General features: G+C 40.2%; 2 protein-coding genes across 3 annotated transcripts in view; both read left to right on the top strand.

Annotated features, from left to right (window-relative positions):
* LOC120508760 (connector enhancer of kinase suppressor of ras 2-like) overlaps positions 1 to 1,811 on the top strand; it is a 164,809-nt gene extending 162,998 nt beyond the window's left edge. For both annotated transcript variants that reach the window (XM_039722659.1, XM_039722658.1), the window contains exon 25: positions 392 to 1,811. In XM_039722659.1, the coding sequence (XP_039578593.1) occupies positions 392 to 607 (216 nt within the window). In that variant the 3' untranslated portion in view covers positions 608 to 1,811. The remainder of the gene's footprint in view (positions 1 to 391) is intronic.
* A 6,589-nt stretch (positions 1,812 to 8,400) lies between these two features.
* APOOL (apolipoprotein O like) lies at positions 8,401 to 18,779 on the top strand. The gene is made up of 9 exons (XM_039722583.1): positions 8,401 to 8,452; positions 11,365 to 11,469; positions 12,114 to 12,233; positions 13,828 to 13,882; positions 14,034 to 14,132; positions 14,456 to 14,547; positions 14,902 to 14,988; positions 16,542 to 16,695; positions 18,381 to 18,779. Exons 1-9 carry the CDS (start codon positions 8,441 to 8,443, stop codon positions 18,476 to 18,478), a joined length of 822 nt encoding a protein of 273 aa, XP_039578517.1. The 5' UTR covers positions 8,401 to 8,440; the 3' UTR covers positions 18,479 to 18,779.
* The last annotated feature ends 3,355 nt before the right edge of the window (positions 18,780 to 22,134 follow it).

The raw sequence follows: 22,134 nt of genomic DNA, 5'->3' as shown, positions 1-22,134 counted from the left end.
CACAACCAGGAATTCCTTCCAATATCCCAGCTAACCCTGCCCTCTGGCAGTATGAAGCCATTCTCCCTTGTCCTTAATCTCTTTATGTTTCTACTATTAATGCTTTTTTTGTAGCTTTAAAATGAAGTTTCAAAGATACTAAAAATCCTTTAAAGCAAATATGTTCCATCTTAAGGAAAGAAAAGGATTATTTGGCACTCCGTGAGGGCAAATTGTAGCATGTGGCACAGACTGAGGTGTCAAAAAGTTTATGTTGTAATAGTTCCTGAATTTAGGTAAATATTAAAGTTTCCATAGTAATTTTCCTGGCACTTGGCATTAAAGAAGAAATAAAGTGCTGAAATACAGAATTTCATTTTGACCTGTCCTCTGTCTTTCTGGAATTTGCCAGGCAAAGGAAGGGGACCTCACAGTTATCAACAGCCTTCTGGATGATCCCAACTTAACATCCAAGAAGTTCAAAGATTGGAAATTAAAGAACTATGAGTTTTTCCTGGACATTTGTGAGTACAGTGCTGCTGGGAAGTCTCAAAATGGAGCCTCTGAACTGGCAAGCTCAGCCCCAATGCTGACACACACACACTCCTTCATCGAGACCCACGTGTGACAGGAGCTCAGCTGGGTCACTGCTGGGTGCCTGACACATGCAGTCAGACAAACCCTGGTGAATTTATCACTGAGGTACTCAGCAGTACTGTAAATACTTGGGTAAGAGAATAGTGCCACAGGATGCCTACTACATTGCATGATAAGACAATAATATTCTTTATGAATTTTTTTGTTTGCTATTATCAACCAATGTCCGTATCAAGCTCTGCATTAGGAAGAAGTGGTGCAGAAGTGTAACTGAAAATAAATACCAGTATATTTAAAGTACTGTACTAAAACTCAGCTTATAGTATGAGCTCCTGCAATCATTTTATATATTTAGATATATATAAATACATATCTATGTATATAAAATGTAACATGGTAGTTGACATTTCCTTTTAAAATTCCCTAAAGTTCACATTTTCACACATTTTTTCTTGAGAAAAAAATATAAAAATGAAGACATGAATACATTGGCCACTGTTAGAGATGAACATTTATTTTTGCAACATTTCCAGGTAGTGACCATCTTTGCAAATAAAAGGACAGAGTTATCAAAATGTAAACTCAATCCCTATAGTGTGCCTTAAAATGTACACTGTACATCTAAGAAATAGATCCCAGTCTGGCCCTATGGGCACTCTGTACATGCCATTTAAATACTGTGTTTGTAACGTGCTGTGCCTGCCTTTAAACAAAGGAACACGAGCAAGCAGGTTTGGCACAGAGGTAAGATATGAGTAGAACAATATTGGTTGTTCACTAATGCTGCAACTTCAACTGGTTTTAATAGGATTTGAAGTTTTTCATGGTGAAAGAAAAAAAATCTGCACTGAGTAAGGTACATACTGCAGGTTTTCATCGTTTCTTCACTGTGAATTTAAGTGACACATGACTGTGAGTCACAAAATTTAAAAACAAGCATGAGAATGAAGCTTAAAAAACCTCCTGAACTAATCAATTACATTCTGTGATACACTGACATCTATAGCTGAGTTAATAATTCAAAATTATGTAATGTCTGGCAATAATTTTTAACTGCTAGCAGTACATTTGCAAGTGGGTGAAGTTATTCAAAACATCGTTCAAAAACCAATCGGTATTGATTGGTTTGGGAAGACACACAAGTCACACAGTGGATTTCACTTCCTTGCTTGGCTGAGAATGGTTGGTAAGAATCAGATTTTGGGGAAAACACTTGTATTCTTGGGGGGAAAAAAGATTGCTCTGAATGCTACTGAACATAGATTTCAAAGCCATTCATGGTTTGCTTTGACTCTGCTTGCTAGAATGGTTCTAAAAGGCAGAAGGAAGGGGATGTGAATACAGCTGATGTCATTTCACTGAAACAAATTCACTGATCATTTTTTCAGATAAACCTGATTGTCTCTCATCCATCAACGACTGTAAAACTAATGCAGTTCAGTATAATAGAGGAAAAAATGTCATCTCAGTGAGGTCCTAGTGTCCAGGAAGAGATTTCATTATTCCCAAAGCCAGAGCAGGTGAAGGTGTGCTGGGTGTTTAGTTCTGTCTCCACAGAGCAGCTGAGGGGGGCTGCCTTGGCTGGACAGGAGGGGAAAAATGCCATGGGAAAGCTCCTGAGTCGAGACAAAGACAGGGAGATCACCTGCTAATGGTTATTGTAGGCAAAACGAACCTGACTTGGGGAAAATTCATTTATTAACAATTTAAAATACAATTACATAGTGAGAAACAAAGACAAAATTAAAAACACCTTTCCTTTGCCTTCTCCCTTCTTTCCAGTCTTAATTTCATTCCTTCATTTCCAGTGAGCAACAGCATAAATTATAGAAATTAAATCCATTTAGAAATTAATTCATATTATACATGCAAGCAGTGATGGATGGTCACAGAAATAGTTACATAGATTGAACTAAATTCCTAAAGAAATGTAAATATGCCTATTGTTTCAAACCCAAAAGATGATTTGTGCTTTCGTAATGAAAATATCTAAATTATTTCCAAATAACTTTCCAAAAGGATTTCAAATGCCACTGCTTCATCACTCAAGACATAACTGAGCATATTCAGTGAAGTCACAAGTAAACAGAAAGTACTACTTAGAGATACAGCTGAAAATGAGAAACATAATTGGGAAGACAGATATCTCAGAAATGACACAAGTAGTAGGGAAAACAGATGATCTCTGTTTTAAGTTTAAACACAATTTCTGTAATATGAATAGATGAGATAAATAGTAGACAGTTCATACTTTTGCTCAGCTTATCTTTAAAAATCTTTCAGTGTCATGAGATCATCTTTTCTGAAATTCTCGGAATTGTGAGTCTGCATCCTGCTCTTGCAGAGCAGCTCTCAGCAAATGTGATTTGCACTGAATAGGCCAAATAAATTGTCCAGGAGATTCATGAGATGAAATGAGCTGAGATACACTGGAGAAATTCCCTCTAATGGGCTTAAGATTAACTGGGAGAAAAGTCTGAACCATTTGTCTGGCATTGCTTGTGCCTTAGAGCAAGCAAAATCTAATTGCTAAATTAAGCAATACAAAGACTTTATTCTTTCACAAATGTCAGCTGGCATTTGGAAGCCATTTCACAAGAACTTATCTTTCTCCTGGCACATTTACTCAACCCCACCCTGCAGCCCTTCCCTCCCAGCCACGGTTTCTTCCTTCTGGATGTCAGTACCAATCTCAGTGGACTGCAGAGAGGAATGTGCACAGTCACCACTGCACAATTATTTGGATTTTCACCACCTTTGAACTCACTGGAATGCAAAGTGCAATACAGATAATGTATTTAAAAATTCATGCACCGAATCCTGCTTATGTATTAAAGTACATCCAATTCTCCTGGACCAACAGGTACTTAAACACACAGTACAAAGCAGCTGGAATTCTTGTGGTCATTTTGATGCCATATTTTAAATAAGAAAAGAACAAGGCTTGGCTGTTGAATTCATCACGGGAAATAAATAGCAGCTGTACAATAGATTTATTAATTTACTAGTTTTCCTGCCTGAATTCTCAGGTAAAACTTGGTTTTTAACATATACAACAACATGGAAATGTTGTTTGGATGTGCTTTATTTAAGTGGATCTTATTAAAGTTAGTGTCTTCATTCAGAATTCCTTCAGGTAAAATGTCTCAGCCCATACGCTTTCTCTGACACTCCACAAGCTGAGTCTTTTTGTTACTGGCTATTTTTCATTACAACTGATTTAATGCTCCCCCTGAGCTACTGATTCCCCTCCTTTTTTAATACTGTTCTGTATTCAGTGACATGTCAGATCTTAGAAAGTGTTTTAATAGCTCTCTCGGCATCACTTCCTGAGAGAACCAAGACATTTTTCTTGGTTTCATTACTTTAAGTGAAAACTACCCTGAGCTTGCTCTAATTGACATGAACAAAAATCAGAGGAGTAGGAGGGGGTTGTTATCAGTACCTTCAGCTCTGGCTGCTGCCTTTGGAGCTGGGAATGTGGTGCTCTGCTGGCTTTTTCCAAGGAAAAATAAATGAGTGTTGCAGAGAATTGTACGTGGCCAGTTAAACCTTCTCTCCCTCGTTCTCCAAGGTCCTGTGAAGGACAGAACAGGTACCTTTGGAGGAGTTACTTTACAGTGGCTCTGGGAAGGACTCAGCCTCCTCAAAAATGGCACAATTCTGCTGCTGACCTTTAGGAGATTTCACTTTAAATGTTAATAGGACCTCTGGGAGAAAAATGAAGAATCTGGTAGAAGATGTTTAACTCAACACAAATCTGAGGAGAACAAAGAACATTCCTATCTTTGTCTCAAGTAATGCAAATCAGGCCAAGATTATCACAAACGTTATTTGCCATATTCTTTACTCATGTGGTCTTCCTGTCTTCCAAAGTGACAAAAGCATTCTTTCTGCCAAAAATAGCAGTATTTATGACCAAGGTGATATAGCTGGGGGCTGCTGATCCTTGAGGAGAGAGAGAGAGCTCTGCCAGCAGAGCTATTTTGTGATAATTGACCAACAGTTTGTACAAACCCTTCATGCAGTGGGGAACAAAGTTCCTCAAAGATGGTTTGTGTAAAACAACCCTTGGCTAAGGCACGATGAGCACAGCAAACCCAGCCCCCTCTGCAATGCCTGTCCCTGAGCTAGAGATACCACCAGGCAATTGAATTATAGTTTAAACACTCGGTTTGTCAGTAAAGCAAGTCCTGTGTCTCTGCAGAGGTTCTGAGCCAGTCCTAGGGACATTCCTTAAGGAAGAGAGCACAGGCCTGTCTGCATTGCTGGGCTCAGCCTGACCCCCATTCAGGGCATACCCGGGTTCCCCACATTTAATGGTAGAGAAATAAGTGCTGGCTGGGTCTCATAGAGGATTTCATTCTCTCCTCAGCTTTCACAGTAGGGAAATGATGCTTTAGGGCAGCCAGAAGGGCACAGGTTTTCCATGGCAGATTTTCCATGTACCACATGCCTTAGGCCACGGCACACCACCTTCCCTGCTGCCAAATGGTGTTTATTTGCCACTAGGACAAAAAATGGGTAACAACAGGGCAGACTGGAGAAGCAATATTAGCTATTTGTTTATATTCAGTATGAAAAAGCTCTTGTTCTTCCAGAATGTTTCCCTCCCTAAAGCTGAGGCTCAGGGTAGGTTTCCCAGGCAGGATGCTGTAGGGAAAGGTCCCCCATCTCCTCTCTCAGATGAATTCACACTGTGTGGCTGAGGCTCTTGATGGGTGTTAAGTGGGCACAGATCTGAAAATCCCTTCTGAAAATCACATCTGAGCCCTATCAGCTGAGGTATGGAAATTTTATGGCTATTTAAACCAAAACTAGTAAGTTGTATTTCCTTACTTGATGTTTATATTTATTTTCTTTGCTCCCACTACACACAAGTCAAATGTAATGTTTCTGATCAGTTCCACTCTCTAACATGTGGGCAGGGAACTCTCCACTCTGGATATAACTAATAGAAAAAGAAGCATTTTTTAAAACTTATTTTCTATATTTTACGGGTTATGCCACTCTTGCACATCCAGAAGGAGGTTTATAAATAATATTAAGTTTTTATCAGGTTTGAAGATAGGTGATATACTACTGGGACCTCCTTTTAATAAAGAGATTTAAATAATTCAGACAGAAACTGCCTTCAGGAAAAGAACCATATTCACTCTTAATGCAGGCCAGACAGATATATCTTTATTTTTATCAAGAACATACATGTGTTAGAAGTGACAGTTAGGGACTTTAAGCATTAATGCCACTGTATGAGCAGTATTTGAAAGAAAGCAATGTTGTAAAAATGATCAAATACGTCAACAACCTGCTCTTTGACCAGCTAAGCCCTGTAGCTTCTGTCCTCACATTTCTAGAATATTGTTCATCCTCAGGCGTTGGTGAGGGTATCAATACAGATCTTTTTACTAACAGTAAATGTGTCTGTCCGAATGCTGCAGATTAACTAAGGATGTCACATATACATATTAACTATTGCATTTTTTCACTAGCAACCACAAAACAAATACGTCTTAACAAACTGTGTTGGCTGGCCAAAATACCAGTAAGACCCTGTTACCAGTTAAGACTTCTGTTTTACTGAGAAACAAGGATTTCAGCTTAAAAATCTGACGAGAAAACAGGTTAGGATGTAAGAGAAATGCACTAGTATTAATAAACGTTTTACATTTGACACATACTGTATTACAAAGACAATATCCTTGTAAGACCATTAATTGCTGGGCCATAGGTGACTTCCATCTAGGTTACTAAATAGCTAATAAACCTTGTACAGAGCCTTTTTTAGATAACGCTTACATGTATGGAAATGTATGACACCCTTGTACTATGGCTTGCACTTTACTTGCATTAAACTGTGAAGTAGGCTGTAGTAATGTCTTTGTATATTCAGGGGTTGAAATACCAAAGCACTGGAGTATCGTACTGCTGGTGTTCAACCTGTCCAACGTGCTGACAACGTGTATTTTGCAAACCCCACCAACTCCAAATCTTTGGCAAATAACGCTATGGGGTCTCCATGGTCTTTGTTTCTTTGTAAATATAAACATTCTTACTGTTTCTGTAGCAATAGGAGGTTATGAACCAAACTTTCACTAGGACTGTTTTCAATAACAAAAAAATAAAAATAAAAATCTATAGCGCCTTGTAAAAAAAAATCATGGAGACTCCATGACCTGTGGGCATTTTTGTTTACAAGCAGTATGTATATATGTATTAGAGGCAGAACTGTTATTTATCACAAAGTTATATTGTGGATGATTCTTTCTTAAATAAATATGTTTTCTGTCATTAAGAAAAATAAGTATTTTAGAGCCATCTTGAGAAGTTTGAAGTGTCAAGCTTCAAACACGAGTAATCTTCCATGTTTCAGCCTTGTTTTTCTAATCAGCTGGGAGATGAACTGAGAGGCAATGGAAAACCACCTGTCCTTGCCAGGGAAATGCTGGAGTTGTACGTTTTTGAGCATTCTGCAACTTTTCTATAGTGCCCATCGTGCTTAATGCTTTGACGAGCAGATGCTCCATCGGTACCGCAGTAAATCCCTCAGCTCGTGGATGCTACAGAGAGAAAACCAATGGTTCTAGACTAATACAGGTCAAACGAGGTTTCAACCCCTGGATAACACAGTATTTCTTCAGTTTCACAACAGTATTTTTAATTTTATACTTGTCTATGTTGAGAGATAATCCAATAGTTTCTATAGGCAGTGAACATTAGGTTTCTTTTTTCCCTCTTTCCAGATGAGTTCTGTGTGAATTACTGTAACCGGCTGCGTTTTCTATCACAGATTAATAACTTGTTAACTTTTTGTGTGTCTACAATGAAAATTTATGAATGGAAAACTTCACTGTGTGTTGCTCACTGGGCATATACCTCATGGTACATTGCACAGACGTGTAAGTTGTAAGTTGCACTGCAACATTAAAAAAAGGAACATATTGCTCTTTTTTCAAAGATATTAACTTATTTAAGAGATATAGTCTGTACATTATTAAAAAAAAAACAAAAACAAAAACAAACATTTATTCTTCCTAAACTCAAACAAAACTTTTGTTTTGGGGAAAACAAAAAAGAAAAAGTTGTAAACTTCCGTTGTAAATTTGGACTTCAATAAACGGATTATCTGCACTTAGATTGTGTGTTTATGGGGGATTTTGTGTGTTCTGAGATCCCGGCTGAGGGCGATGCGGGCTGAGGGGCATGGCGGTCGGTCTGAGGGGGATCCCGGCTGAGGGCGATGCGGGCTGAGGGGCATGGCGGTCGGTCTGAGGGGGATCCCGGCTGAGGGCGATGCCGCCCGGTCGGGGCGCGATTCCTGCCCCGGCTGAGGGGCATCCCTGCCCACCTTAGGGCGATGTCGGCTGAGACGATCACTGCCCGATTGAGGGCGATCTCGGCTGGGGGCGATCCCGCCCCGGCTGAGGGGAATCCATCCCTGCCCACTTCGGGACGATGCCCGCCCTGGGTGAGGGGAATCATCTCTGCCTGCTTTGGGGCCGTGCCGGCTGAGGGGGATCACCCCTGCCCGCTTTGGGGCGATTCCCTCCCCGGCTGAAAGGAATCCGTCCCTGCCCGCTTTGGGGCGATGCCAACTGAGGGGAATCCGTCCCTGCCCGCTTTGGGGCGATGCCGGCTGAGGGGAATCCGTCCCTGCCCGCTTTGGGGCGACGCCGGCTGAGAGGAATTCATCCCTGCCCGCTTTGGGACGACGCCGGCTGAGGGGGATGCCTGTCCCGGCTGAGAGGAATCCATCCCAGCCCGCTTCGAGGCGATCCCGCCCGGGCTGAGCGCGGTCCCGCCCCGGCCCCTCGGCCCCGCCCGGCGCGGCCCTTCCCGCGCGCCGTACGCGGCGCTGTCCAACATGGCGGCCAAGGTGAGTGTCCGCCCGCCCTCAGGCCGGCGCTGCCCCGGCCCGCGGCTCCGCTGCCCCTCAGGCTCCGCTCCCGCTCCGCCGCCGGCTCGGGACAGCCGGGGCTGCTCCGTGCGGCCCCTCGGCAGCGCCCGGCCCGCCCGCGGGTCCGCCGGTGCCGGCGGGAAGGAGCCCCCGGTGCCGCGGAAGCCGGGGTCAGGTGGAGGAGCGGGGCAGTGAGAGTCTCTGGTGGTGAGGGACTTGACGGGGAAGGAGCTGGTTCGAGAGGTGGTTAAATTGTGCAAAAGGGAATAAAATTGGTGTTTCTCTTCTGGTTCTTCTCCATGTACTCGCAGCCCCCGAAACACCTTCAGCTCGAGGAATATCAAGATGATAGTTTGGTAGTACCATGATAAAGTGCTAGTGGTGCTGTACATCACTAAAACAAGGCTGTTAAAATCGTGCTGTTACGAGCTAACAGGGTTACAAGTATCTAAAATATCGCTAGCTGTAGGAATAATACAGTGTCTTTAAACAGAATAACATGCATGTAAAGATCTAAGCTTTCTCACAAATATTTAGACAGGTTTTCCAGTGTTGGCAGTCAAATTGATGAATAGGTTACTCTCACATGAATTTTCATATTTACTTTTTTAAAGCATTTTAAATGTGTATATATCTGCAAAGGAAAGGATGATGTCAATGAGGACAGAGAGAAATTAAAATAAAGCATTTTGCTTTAGTTTGTTAAGGCAAAAGAAACTGTCTTTGGCTTTGCTGTCTGGCTGGGTGATCTTGAAGTAGTTTGGTTGGTACATAAATCTGAATGATTCAGTACCTTTAGTGAAATTACATCATTTTATGTGTGTTCGTTAGTACTTACTATGAAATTATTATTAAAAAGAGTTTTGTTCTCCTCAAGATTTCATTCTCTGTGGGTCACTTACCAAGACTAAAACCAAATCCATGGAGAATCAGGGAGTTGAGGTGAAGTGGAAGGATCTGTTCCATTTGTGGGGGGGTTTTGGTGGTTGCCACCAGAGATTTATAAAGTCATACCTGAATTAGGATACTGGCTTTGGCCTGCAAGCTTCTGACAATCACCATGTCTCGTGTAACTTCTGGGGAAAATGAACCAAAAGGATGTGAGACAGTTTTGTGATCCACCTCAAGACATCTGAGTGGTAGGAGAAAGTCATAAATCTGTGACTCTTTATTCTTTAACATTTTTTATGGAAAATATGGTAGGAGGTAGCTGCTAAATTTTAATCTTATTTTATTCTGGCTAGCAGATTCCTATTTAGTGATACAGAAACCGTATTTTTTATATAAATCCCTGCATCAGATTTTTGCATATACTCCACTCCTTTGATTCCATTTGTTTTGAGGCAGTTCCTGCCTTCAGGGCAAGTTTCCTGCTCCAGTTCTTGAAGCAAGCACACAGAATTTGCAGTTTCAGTGGGAAACAATGTCTTGGAGATTGGCATAAATTAACTGTATGGTTTTATTATGGTTTACTTTGTATTTTGCATCTTTTGGGTGGAAGATAGTGAATTCTTTGTAGTGATGTAGCTTTTTAACTTTTTTTTAATAGAATCTGTATTTTTGATAATTTTGATTCCAATACTTTGAAGCAGATTGTTTGAAATGCAAAGAATTAAAGCCAAAATTATTTATTATTCTATTTTGACTGGTCTTACTCCAGTTCTACTATTAAGAGGCATAGCTGTTACAATTTTCTGCTAGAGAGCATATAATGCATTTTTTCAGTAAATAATTGCTGTTCAGGCTTCTCATCAAAAATATTGCCATGTCTGTTTGTCTTTGGTGTGTTTTTTATTTCTGGGAAAAAATCCTCAGGTTGTCAGTGGCTGAACCTGCAATCCCAGGGTGTTCCACAGCTCCAGCCTGTTGGAGGTGTTTTTCTCTGTGCTTCTTTCCTGGTGTTTGATATAAAAATATGATCCTGCCATTTCTTAATTCTCAGTAACTTCTGTGGAAGTCTTCATAGGTAAAATACTTATCGGTTTCTTTACCTAAACAATATATGATTTTTGTTGTTTAATGCCTCATAAGGAACTTTTAATAAAATAATTTCAGTAAATTAATACAAGAAACAGCTAATTGAGGTTTTTCTCTGATCACCTCGTGATTAGATAAGGAACAGCTCCATGCAGTGAAGCTTCTTTAGTGTAGTCAAGGTGATGTTGCTTTTTCTTTCACTCTGGTTCTTTGTGATTTCAGCAGAAAAGAGTGAAACCCTCTTGGGATAACTGCCAGTGTAAATGTTAGCCAGTACAGCTATTTCCTTGGATCTTCAAACATTTATGTGTTTGTCTGCAGGCACCCAAAAGTAAAGCAATTACTGTCAGTCAGGAGCTGGACCACTTTGATCATTCCCTGTATGGCTTTCTCTTTTACATTGAGAACAGAATCCATTGTGACTTTAAAAAATATATTGGTTTTTTTTAAGTGAACAATACAACTTCTAGTGCTCTATCGCTTTTAAAATCAATTTTTCTTCTAGTGTCTACTGAAAATTGGTGTCTTGTTCTGGTAGCATGCTGGATGGAAATAAGCAATCTGAATTATGATAGGTTTAAAATAGTTTTTCTTTAATAATTCTTCAGAAGTGAAGCTCCTGCATGCTGAGTAAATTACAACTGAATTGACCCTAACAGGTGATGGAAGTATCAGCGTGGCTTTGAACACAAAGTTCTTCCTGGAATTTTAGACATAAAACTGTTGTCAGGGGTCTTTAACCTTTCTTTACCATTATAATTTGAGAGAATCCTGATATAAGTCAGAAGAAATTTCTAAAAGGTATAATTCTTAAAAAAGGCTTTAAAAGTGACTTGTATAATCCTATATTTGATCAATCCATAGGGAAATTTTAATTTCAGCATTAAGACTCCCTTTTTTCATCTCTGTCCCAGGTGGCAAAGCTGGCAGCTGTTTCTTCTGGGCTGCCATTTGTTTGCATTACTGTATATGCAGCAACAGAAAAGGAATCAAAAAGTCAGCTGGTGAAGCCAGATAAGGTATGAATCTTCCTCTTTTTTTGGTCTTTAAAATAATACTAGAAAAACCTGCAGAATAGCAGCTCTGTCCATTGAATTATATTACTCAGTAACTAAAATATATAGCAAATATGTGATAATAAATAACTGCCCACTATGGCTCAAATAAAACACAAAGTGTTACAATACTAAATTAGTAAAGTTTTATCTCATTTTTATTATTACAGTATTTCAAAAATGAAGTCAGAAGAGGTGAAAATAGAACTCTTAGTGTTGAGTCCTTTTCTGATGTGCAATTTCTAGTAATACACAAATCCACCTTCTAATTATTCTTTGCTTCATACTGAGTAATTGTGCTTCTAAGAACCCATACCATTGTTTCAGTTTTCAGTAGTAATACATAAATCCACCTTCTAATTATTCTTTGCTTCATATTGAGTAATTGTGCTTCTAAGAACCCATGTCATTGTTTCAGTTTTCACTTCCGAAGGGTGCAGTCCCACTGGAGTGCAGTCAGTGTGGAACCCTGGAAGTTCATCATTCCAGGAGCGGCTTTGTGCGCTGCAGTGGCAGCACTGGGGGTTTGCAGGCTCGGGAAGCCCCCGGGGGCTGCAGCAGCCCTGGGAGCAGAGCCTGCCCTGTGCTGAGCCGTGCTTTGTTTGCAGCTCCCCATTTACAGCGCGCCGCCGCCGAGCTCCCGCTACGTGGAGGAGCAGCCGGGGCGGCTGCAGCAGCAGCTCACGGCCCTGCGGAGCAGCACCGGCCGCTACTTCGGGTGGTGCCAGGTAAGGGCTGCACCCAGCCTGCCCCGCAGTTCCCTCAGCACTAAGTACTGGAAAACAGGTTACTTCCCCCTAGAGGGTTTTTCTGGCAGGTCCTTTATCACCAGCCAGGGGCTATGTACAAATCACGAATGGGACTGCTAGGAACGTGCCTTGAGCCGTTTTATTTTCCAGCATCAGTCTCATGACATGGTTATGACAATGGGAAGATGCCAGCAGCTCACATCCCAGGCAGCAGACCAAGAACTTAATATTACAGCTTACTCTATAAGTTTTTTGACCGATCACACAAAGCAAAAGCATATTGACAGTAGTTTTATCCAATTGCTATAAGCACATAGCTTGGGTTAAACAATGCTTCCTTATTTCAAATACCATACCTGTTTGTAAGCCTTAAAACACAATGCACGGAGCTCCATTGTTAAGCTTAGAAGTTCCTAATATCTCACTAGATATACTTTTCTGCAGCTTAGGGAGTTATTCTAGCTAAGTGTTAATACACAGACCATTGTTCCATTTGTCCTTACGTTTCTACTTTTTCTGTAATTTTTCTGCTGACTTATTTTATAGCTAGTGCTTAGCTCTAATCACAGTTCTGCTGTCTCTGAGGCCTGCCTTTTGCAGCTGTCCCAAAACCCTTTGATTTTATGGATGTCCACAGTCTTTGTCTTGCATAAGATAATTTTGGATAGAAAAATGTGCCCTTCTTCTACAGCAGGAGTTACGTCGATAAATTCTTGCTGGGAGAACTTGAGGGTGTTTTGGAGTCTGAAATTCCAGATGCAGTCCATGGAGAAGGAGCTGCTTGCAAAGGGCAGTTCCTGACAAAAAAGACAGACAGAATGCATCCCTATCTGTTGCAGCAGGCTGTGCCTCAGGAGCCATCAGGAACACCTCCCAGCTCTGTTACTGTGCCAGGTGGAGAGGGAACTGTGGTGCCTGTTACTGCTTTTGTACCTGCTGGGAAGCAGCAGCTTCACCCTGGCTCTCACAGGAGATTTTGTGCTTGTGTTTTGCTTTTGCAAAAAAAATGTGGACCCTAATAGTTGGGGAAAAAAAAATCAAAATGTCTTCAAAATGTATTTTCTGTAAATTGTGATTCCATTGGTATGGGAAAATATTGTCAGTGACTGCATGACTGAAATACTCTTGTTATAAATCTGGACTAAACTTTTTAATGCCATTAATCATTGTGAGTTCCTGCCACTGAGTAGCAGTGACCTCTGGTGGTACAAAGTCGGTGTTGTTCTTTCAGTTTTCCCGGGAAAGTCTCTAGGGAAGAGAAGATTGTATTTTATAATTGAATTTTCCTATATAGTTGGCATCCAGGTGTTTTCCTACTCTAGAGTTCCTGAAATGTCAGTTTTGAAAGGGAGCTTACATTAGAGATTTTTTTTTATATTGATTGTCAATGTAAGTTTTAAAAATATAAGTTATTTGTTTGTCACAAAGAGGGGAGATCTCTGCACAGCCTTTCTAGAAGGTTTGGGTTTTTTAAAGTAACACAGTATTTCTTTGTCTCATTGTGCAGAGATCTATGTGAACAGCTGCTTTTACAGAGATTTTACTTTCTGGTTTTGTTTTTATTTCCTTGTAGAATGTCTATGTCTTTATTAAAAATGGAATAATGGATTCAATTCAGTTTGGAAAAGGTAGGAAAGTCACATATCTGTCTCATTTTATCTGTATAAACTCTCAGTGAAATCAAAATTTTCACCTTTATTTCTTAAGTGGGAAATAAAAAAAAAATTACCAATACTGAATTGCCCTGGGTTTTTTTGTCTTTTTTTTCCCATTTCTTAGATGCTTATGTTTACCTGAACAACCCCCCCCCAGAATTTCTTCCCAAAGCTGCTCTAATTACAGTGTCAGGCCTGGCTGGTGTGGTGCTGGCAAGAAAAGGTAAAGTTTGTTTGTTTTCATTGCTGACCTGTGGGGAATGGAGCTTGTAACAGTTCTAGTGGTCAGAGTACTCTTCTAAAACATGGGCAAAAGCCTGTGGGACTAAAATAAATTCCTGAAATGAACATTGTTGGTTGCTGTTAGGAGCTGGCTGAGAGCTGACAGAGCAGGACTAGACACACTAATGACACAATTCTTCTTCTCGTTCCTCATAATATTGGAAAACCTGGTTTGGGATTATTTTTCTTTGTATTTAATTGATACAACTACTTTTTTTGCATTTCATTTTTGTCTAATTATTTAAAATATTTGGCTTTGTACAGGTTCTAGATTTAAGAAGATTGTTTATCCCTTGGGACTTACTACTGTAGGATATTCTGTTTGTTACCCAGCTCAGTCAGTGGTCATTGCCAAGGTAAGTTTCTGATTTTATCTGTGGTCATTTCCAACACAGTGGGACAAGTTTGGATCCTTTAAGCTGGTGCTCCTCTATTGTGCCAACATTTGCCAGCACACTGTTTGCTGATCAGGGTTTGATTTCATTTGGAGTAGGTGGGTTTAGCATGGAAATGTTCCTGTGGATTCCTAAAAAAAATTTAAACATTATTTACAATTTGCTTGATGTAAGGGAATATGCACTAGATCTTGAAAAGTAGATGCCTTAGGATGGAGACAAGCATGTTCTCATGCAAACATGATTAATTTAATTTGAATAGTCTGTCTTTGTATTTTAAAAACTGTTGTTAAATTATGTTTTTCTAAAAAACAGGTCACAGGGAAGAAGTTACTTTGTGCAAGTCATCAGACCTATGAGGCTGTGAGGTCACTGTGGGCAGACAAGGAGACTGTCACCAAGGTAGGGCTTGGGAAGTCATGACAGCTCCCACGTGGAGAGGGAGCCTAGAAAGTTGTGGACTGTTGTCTTCATGCTGTTCAAGGTTTACTGATGGTGTTAAGCAAAGCACCAACCCCAATCTGATCTTTTTGTCACTTCAGTGTTTAATTGTTTTTACATCTTTCACACCAGTGGGTATTGAGATCCCCTCTCAATAGTAGTCCCATGCAAGGTGGACAAGAGAAGAATGATTTTCTCTTTAGAGATCCTTTGTTATCTTGGCATAAAGGATCCATTTTGATTCAAGCTTTGGTCTTAAGCAGCCCTTGAATTTAAACTAAAGACACTCAGGATTTCAGTAGGTATGACTGGCTTAATGCTCTACAACCCTTGCAGGAATTCTGGTTTATTTACCCTGTGATATGAATTGTCCATGGCTCATTTATTTCTTCTCCTTGTCCTGTCCTCATAGTGAATAAATGGTCACTAACCTCTTTATATTGACCTGCTACATACAGAAATGTTATCAGGGTTTTTGACATTCTCTTCCCCACTATAACCTTACAGAGCAGGCTTTCTAACTCTGATATAATTCTTGTTCTCCTCAGAATTTCCTCTAGTTTCTCTGCTTTTTCTGTTTCTAGGGGATTTTGTGTGTGGTTTTTTTAAGTGAGGCAGTCAAAATAGGACATATTAAACAGCTGAAGCCTTGCCAGCAGAGAGTAGAGGGCAATGTGAACCTTCTGTAAATTACATATGGAATTTGGGTTAGTAATCCCAGAACTAAATGTGGGTTTTATCCAGCCCAAAAGGTTTTTTTTCCTCGAGTGGAAATTTATAAAACCTTGATAAAAGTAGCACTTCCCAAGTAAAATTACAGCTTTGCACAGTATTTCTTCATTGCTCTTTTCAAAGAAGATTTCAGTTTCTCAGTTATATTAATGTGTAGAAATATTTTGCTTTAAATTTACAGTGCTCATTGGCATGCAGTCCTCACCCTTTATTTCTTCTGAGAAGCACAAATGGAATTCTGAGTTTTGAAAATGAGATTCTTTCATTAAACTGATAGCAAAACAAGAATTGATGTGGTACAGACACTTCTATTAACTTCATTTTTTCCCCTGAGTGAAGCCTCTTCCCAAGACATATTATTTCTCATTACTAGAGTGTAAGCATGACTTATCTTTCCATCTCCTGCTAACTAGGGGTAGTAACTATTCTGCAAACACTCAGGGCTCTTTCAGTCTTGTGTCAGGGTAAAGGCTCCTCACCTGGAAATGAACTTGTGAAGTTCTTGAAGGGTCTCTGGTAAAACCACAGCCTCAGCCCTAAGTATATACTCATGACAATTTCCCTTCTGCATGAATTTATTCTATCTGATCTGTGGGGTTTCATGAATTTTACTGTTTCCAGCTGTGCCCCTTGTGTGCAGCTGACTAGTTGAATATCATTGTATGATGTCATATCTGAAAATCATTTCATAAGATAAGCTCCCAGACTTGAAAGCTTTCTTTTGCAATAATGTATGAAGCATATACCCATGTGCTTTCTTTTTATTAATGTTTGGTTCACAGCTGCAGCAAGAGTCAAAACCAATTATGCAAGAAGATAAGAAAAAGAAGGGAATTTCTAGTACCAAACCTGAGTCTGCTGTTGAGTCAAGATCACTTAACAGAACAGAATCTCCTCCAGTAGAGTGTTGGAGTAATGATCCAGTGCCTTCATCAGGTGAATTAAACATTTCAAGTGTAATCTCAGGGCAACTTGCAAATCCAATTAGTTGACTTAATTTTGCACTTACTCTTGCTCTAAACTGGAGCAGGCTGTCAGTGCATATTATTCTTGAGAGCATATTTTACATGCTGTCATTTAATACATATTTCAGAGCCTCAGGGAGGTGATAATTTTCTCACTGTGGACTCTGTCATAATAACAGAATTATATATTTGCTGATCTCTCTCAATAATGTCAGAGAACCAATGTTAATGTAAACCAGGTTCTCTCATAGGCCAAAATAAGGAATAATCCAAATGCAAGTCACACAAAAAGGTTTTAATTTGGATTATTATTAGAAAATTGAAGTCTCAAATGGATTTCATTACTTTTAGCCTCTGCTAACAGTGCACAGATGATCCATAGTGGAATGAAAGAGGAGTGTGTAATTGAGAAATGAAGCATTGGATTTAATTGTGCTGAGTTTTCTGCAGTGGTTCCCTGTGCATCTTAAGTGGTTGAGATAATCCCCTAGGTCACATAACAGCCTGTTTAACAGACAAAACTTTGGTAGACCAATTTTTAAGAGAAAACAGTGGAATTACCTATTAAAGGATTACTAAATTTGTTTTAAAATATTGTTAATCTTTTGTAAGGGCAACTTCTAAATTTTATTTTTTACAAGGAAATCGCTTGGAAGGAAGGAATTGTTACCAGAGATTTTTTTTTTCCTGGAAAGCAAGCAGAATGTACTTGGATGAGGGTTTTAGTATTTTTTGTTCCTTTATTTTCACTGCAGTGTGCATTCACATCTCTGCTTTGCGCCTGAATTTTTTCTGATTTACTTTGTGGAATGCTTTGATCTGTTTCTACACTTGCTCCAGGCCAAACTGTCTTTATTGGGTTTGTGTTTATAGATCTGTCCTTGCTTTCATAGGTGGAATTAGTTCATGTCCCTAATACAGCCAAAAATATCCCTGCCCTAAATGAATCTGTGTTGCCAGAGATGTTTATTTTCTCAGTCCAAGTGGGGCAAAGCTGTCAGGAGAACGTAACACCCTTTGTTGGATCAAGTGATGTAGCTAGAAAAGAAGCAGATCAGGAACCAGAAAAGCTGCCTTAATTTCCCCTAGAATTCCCTCTGGAACTGCACTATCATTAAATATGTCAGCAGGTGCACTGTCCTTCAGTGAGTGGGAGGGTTCAGTGCTTTACTAAACTCAGATTGTGGTTTTTGGAAGCTCAGAAGTGAAACTAGGTGAGAGTGCTTGTCTTCATTTGGGGTTCTTGCCATCTGGCAGCAGCTTCAGGGGAGAGCTGGCAGGGTTGGTGGAGGGATCCAGCTCTGCTCCTGGGCAAGAAACACTGGGGAGCTTTTTCCTTGCCTCAAACTTTCCCTTCCTTTCCACGTGTTGGGCAAAGCATCACAATTTCTTCTCTCCCTCTCTTGGGTTAGGAAGTGGAGTTGGAGAGTGAGAAGAGGTCCTGCTCTCCATCCACTGCTGTGCCCAGCATTCCAGCCTGCCCTCTTCCTCCTCTGTCAGTTCTTAACACACTGTGAACTAGAACAGACAGGTTTTCATTTTTTCTAAGTGTTTGGTAATACACAAATTCTCAAAATGTATCACTAAGCTTTTTTTTCCTTACAGCTCAAGTATAAGCATACATTTTAAACCATATTTCTTTACTGTCTCTAACAGGACCAGTGAAGACATCAAAATTTAAGCCTGATCCAAAACTTGCAGACCATGGTCAGTCCAACCCAGAAGATGTGGACATGTACAGCACCAGGAGCTAAGCCAAGTCTGCTTTACAAAATGCAAAACGTTACAGATAAGGGGGAGGGAAGAAGGGAAGGAATAATCTTTACAATACATACTCTGTGAGGTATAATTTCATCAGATATTTTCTTATCTCCAATTTGTATTATTGACTTACATGATTCTGTTTAGTGCTTATTTTGTTCCTGACTCCATATAAGCAGTGGGAATTCACTCAGTGTCATTAGTGAGACACTGAGAAAACAAGATTTGTCAGTGTCTTCTCCCAGTGGGGCTTCTCTGTGCCAAACTTGCTAATAAATGTCACTTCACAAAGGATATTTGAAAATGCAAACGTATCTCTGCTTTGGCTCAGATGTTCGTTGATCTGAATGAAGGATGTGAGGGATGGGCTTTGCAGAGGCTTCTTTGTCTTTTATCTTTCAGCTCTGGAATGAAGTGCAAGTTCCTGCTGGTCTGAGTATCCTTAAAATCTCTGTGGTTGTGTCATGTGAACAGCATTGGCTTTAAAGCTTGTGTAAAAGGGTCACTTTTTTCATTACAGAATAATTTGGTACTGTTTGCCTGTTTCACAAAGGTGAATGGAAACAACTCCTTGTCCTGCACACCTCTGCTGTGTTCAAATGTCTCTGAAGTTGGGCAAAAACACACAACTGATCTCTAAACATCCTTTCTAGACTATGCATCAGCTTTCACCTGCTTCTAATACTTGGAAGAACTGTGTTTGAATTGCTTAATTCATGAAACTGATACTGAATTTATTTAAAATCCATCAGAAGTGTTTAGGAAGTTGGAAATCTGTAGTTTCAAGGTTTAAACTGCTGACAGTAAAATTGCAGAAGTAGTAGGCAGCCAACTTTTTCATCCTACATTTGTATGCAATATCTCATTGATTTTGGTAGGATTTCTGTGAAATTCTGTGGTTTTCCATAAGAATGATAATTAGAAATCAAATTTCCTAGGATGAAACTTTTCAAACACTGATTTTATCATGGTGTATATCCCTGTACTTCTGTTCATCCTCCATTTCTCTTCATTCTGTTACCTTTTAATTAAGGAAAATATGGGCTTTGCTGTGAAATTGAGGGGGAAGCAAGAGGGACCATAGGAGCAGATAGTGTGGATGGAAGGCTAGAGCCTGAAATGCTGCTGTTCTCAGCACTGGGATGTGATGGGATATTTGCTTCTGCTCTCCAAGAAGAAATTTCACAACCTGATTTCTTCTCCAAGGCTGCTGGTGCAAAGGCAAATGGCCAGTGAAATACAGGCAGAATTCCTGGTGTCCCTGTGGGATCAGCAAAGTTGTGAGGAGCTGCTGCAGGATGGAATGTGCAGAAGGCACAAATGGTGAATGAGCAAAAGAAGAAAAGGATGGGTCAGAAACAAATTGATATTTTAAAATCCAAATTTCAGGTGAAGTGTTGGTCTTTATTACACAGAGTCCAGTGCAAGGTGAAGTCAGAAAATGTGAAGTTTAAAAGAAGAATTCTAGTAGTGAAATTTGCCTGGGACAGCTGACAGGATTTAATGTCTTTTGTTTCTTTAATCATCTCTTAAAGGCCCAGGCAACTGTCAGAATTCAGGCAGCAATCAGAGGATATTAAATCAATCTTGAGAGAGCTCCTGGACATGACACATTTAGTGTTTCATCACAGAGAGAGGAGTAGAAAAATTAGATGGCTGGGCTTCATATACCATTTCCAAGGAAACAGATGAAGACATAAGTGAAAATTGTGAAGAAATTATCATTTTCAAGTGCATGAGTGGATGCCAGAAATTTTATTATCTGTCTGCCTTTGATAACATTCTGGATAAAAACATGAAGGAAAAGCCATCTGCTCTGCTCCTAAATTGTTAAATTCTAACTTTGAGTGATGTGCTACCACAGCAAGTCAACAGGAAAGGTAAGATGATGCAGATTTGCTTGGATTTTGCAGGAGTTTACTGTGGTGAGATTTTTCAGGCCATAATAAAAATCTCTGCCCAGGAATTGGTCTCGTGGGAGCAGGGAGAGGAGCTGCAGGGTTGCTGTTGTGGAAGCAGCACCTCTGCCCTTCCCAGGAGAGCAGCCTTGGGACACTGCCTGTTCCCTGGTGCCAGCAGCTGCCCTGGCACTGCCCAGGTGCCAGGGCATTTCCCCTCGGGTCTGGTGTGCAGGTGGGGGTGTCTGCTTGCAGATGTCCCTTGGCTCTTTGCTGGGCAGGCAGGAGTCAGCAGTTCCATGGCAGCCCCTGATCCTGCTCATGCTGTGCACAAAGCTGTCCTGGGGCTGGACAGGCTCAAATGACTCCTTAGGGCAGTGTTGGGATGGAACTGAACCTCAGAGTTAACATCTTCTGGGACATAACTTAAAATGGGTGTTCCTGCCCTCTCTGATGAGCAGCAGGATGAGGGATGCAGTTCTGTAGCTCACAGAATGCAGTTCCTGTGCTGTGTCATGTTTTGGTAGGAGAGAGGAGTGAGCAGCACAGGATTATTCCAGCTCAGGGTTTGCCCCATCCCTGGTTGGGATGGACAGGGTTTTTTAGCAGCCTGGGATAGTGCAAGGTGTCCCTGCCCAGGGCAGGGGTGGAAGAAAATGGTCTGTAAGGCCCTTCCAACCCACACCAGTCCATGGTGATGCTGCTGATGTTATTGTCACTTTTCAATTTCGTTTTTTCATCAGCTGAGATTTCCTCTTTCTCCTCAAGGCAGGGTATTTTTCTGTTTGTTTCATTTGTATCACCAGTTTTTGTTTACTATCCCCACACAGTGGGTTAAAATTAGAAGGTTTTGGTTGTGAAACAGGTACAGCTGAAGATAACTCTTCCCTAACTGCAGCCAAAGAAAGTGGGAGAAAAGGATGGCAAGTTTTGTATTCTGGCTGGGTGTGTTCTCTGCTTTCAGTTCAGACATCTGAACCTCCAGGGATTATTTAATACTTCAGGGCTGACTGCAAGGAGCTGTAGCCACATGTCTGTATTAGTAATTTCTAGTAAAGGTGCTATGCAATGGCTTTAAAAAAGCAAAGTCAGATCTAGATAATGCCGTCCGTGCTTGTGAGTCCTGGGTAACCACGTGCCTGACTTGGACTCTGGAAGATTTCAGACCCAATAGATGAATCTGTTACACTGAAAAGTTAACGTAAAACATGGGAAAAGTTTTATTGTGAGACATGGTTTTATTAATTTGTAGTGAAACACTTTGAAATGCCTCTCAAATGTATCCTTAAGAGTCACTTAAGTTTATTTCACAATGCAATAATACAGCAACATAAAATGAAGAATGTATATTGTAATTTTTATATAAGTTATATATTTGTGAAAAAATCAATGTCTTAAAGAATGGGGTCACATGGTATTTTATAATACAGAAATAGCTTTAATTTAATGCATGGGGGTTTTATTTATGGTTGGTTGTATTCAATATAGACAGATTTGGAGCCTGTTGATATTAATTTTTTATTTACATAAAACTGATTGTGATACTTTATTTTGTCATATCACTCTGAGGCACCTGGAAATAAAGGGTGATAAGATACTTTTTTAAAAGTAAGTTTAATTTCTGTGTGTTGTTTTCATCTGTAGGAAATTTGTCAATTCCTTCCCTTTCAAGTACTTTTTAAGAGTTCATTTCTGATGACTAAGTCACACTTGGTTTATTAATGTTGGGGGAAAAACTTCACCCCTGAAGT

This window comes from Passer montanus, unplaced genomic scaffold (assembly GCF_014805655.1).
Source record: "Passer montanus isolate IOZ18808 unplaced genomic scaffold, ASM1480565v1 scaffold49, whole genome shotgun sequence".
NCBI classification, from domain to species: Eukaryota; Metazoa; Chordata; class Aves; order Passeriformes; family Passeridae; genus Passer; species Passer montanus.
The sequence above is the reverse complement of the archived record's forward strand: the minus strand, read 5'-3'. Positions and strand labels throughout refer to the sequence as shown.

Excerpts from the sequence above, each read along its gene's own strand:
- APOOL (XM_039722583.1), top strand. Across the intron at positions 12,234-13,827 it reads GCTACTTCGGGTGGTGCCAG|AATGTCTATGTCTTTATTAA; the intron begins GTAAGGGCTGCA and ends ATTTCCTTGTAG. Across the intron at positions 16,696-18,380 it reads TGATCCAGTGCCTTCATCAG|GACCAGTGAAGACATCAAAA; the intron begins GTGAATTAAACA and ends TGTCTCTAACAG.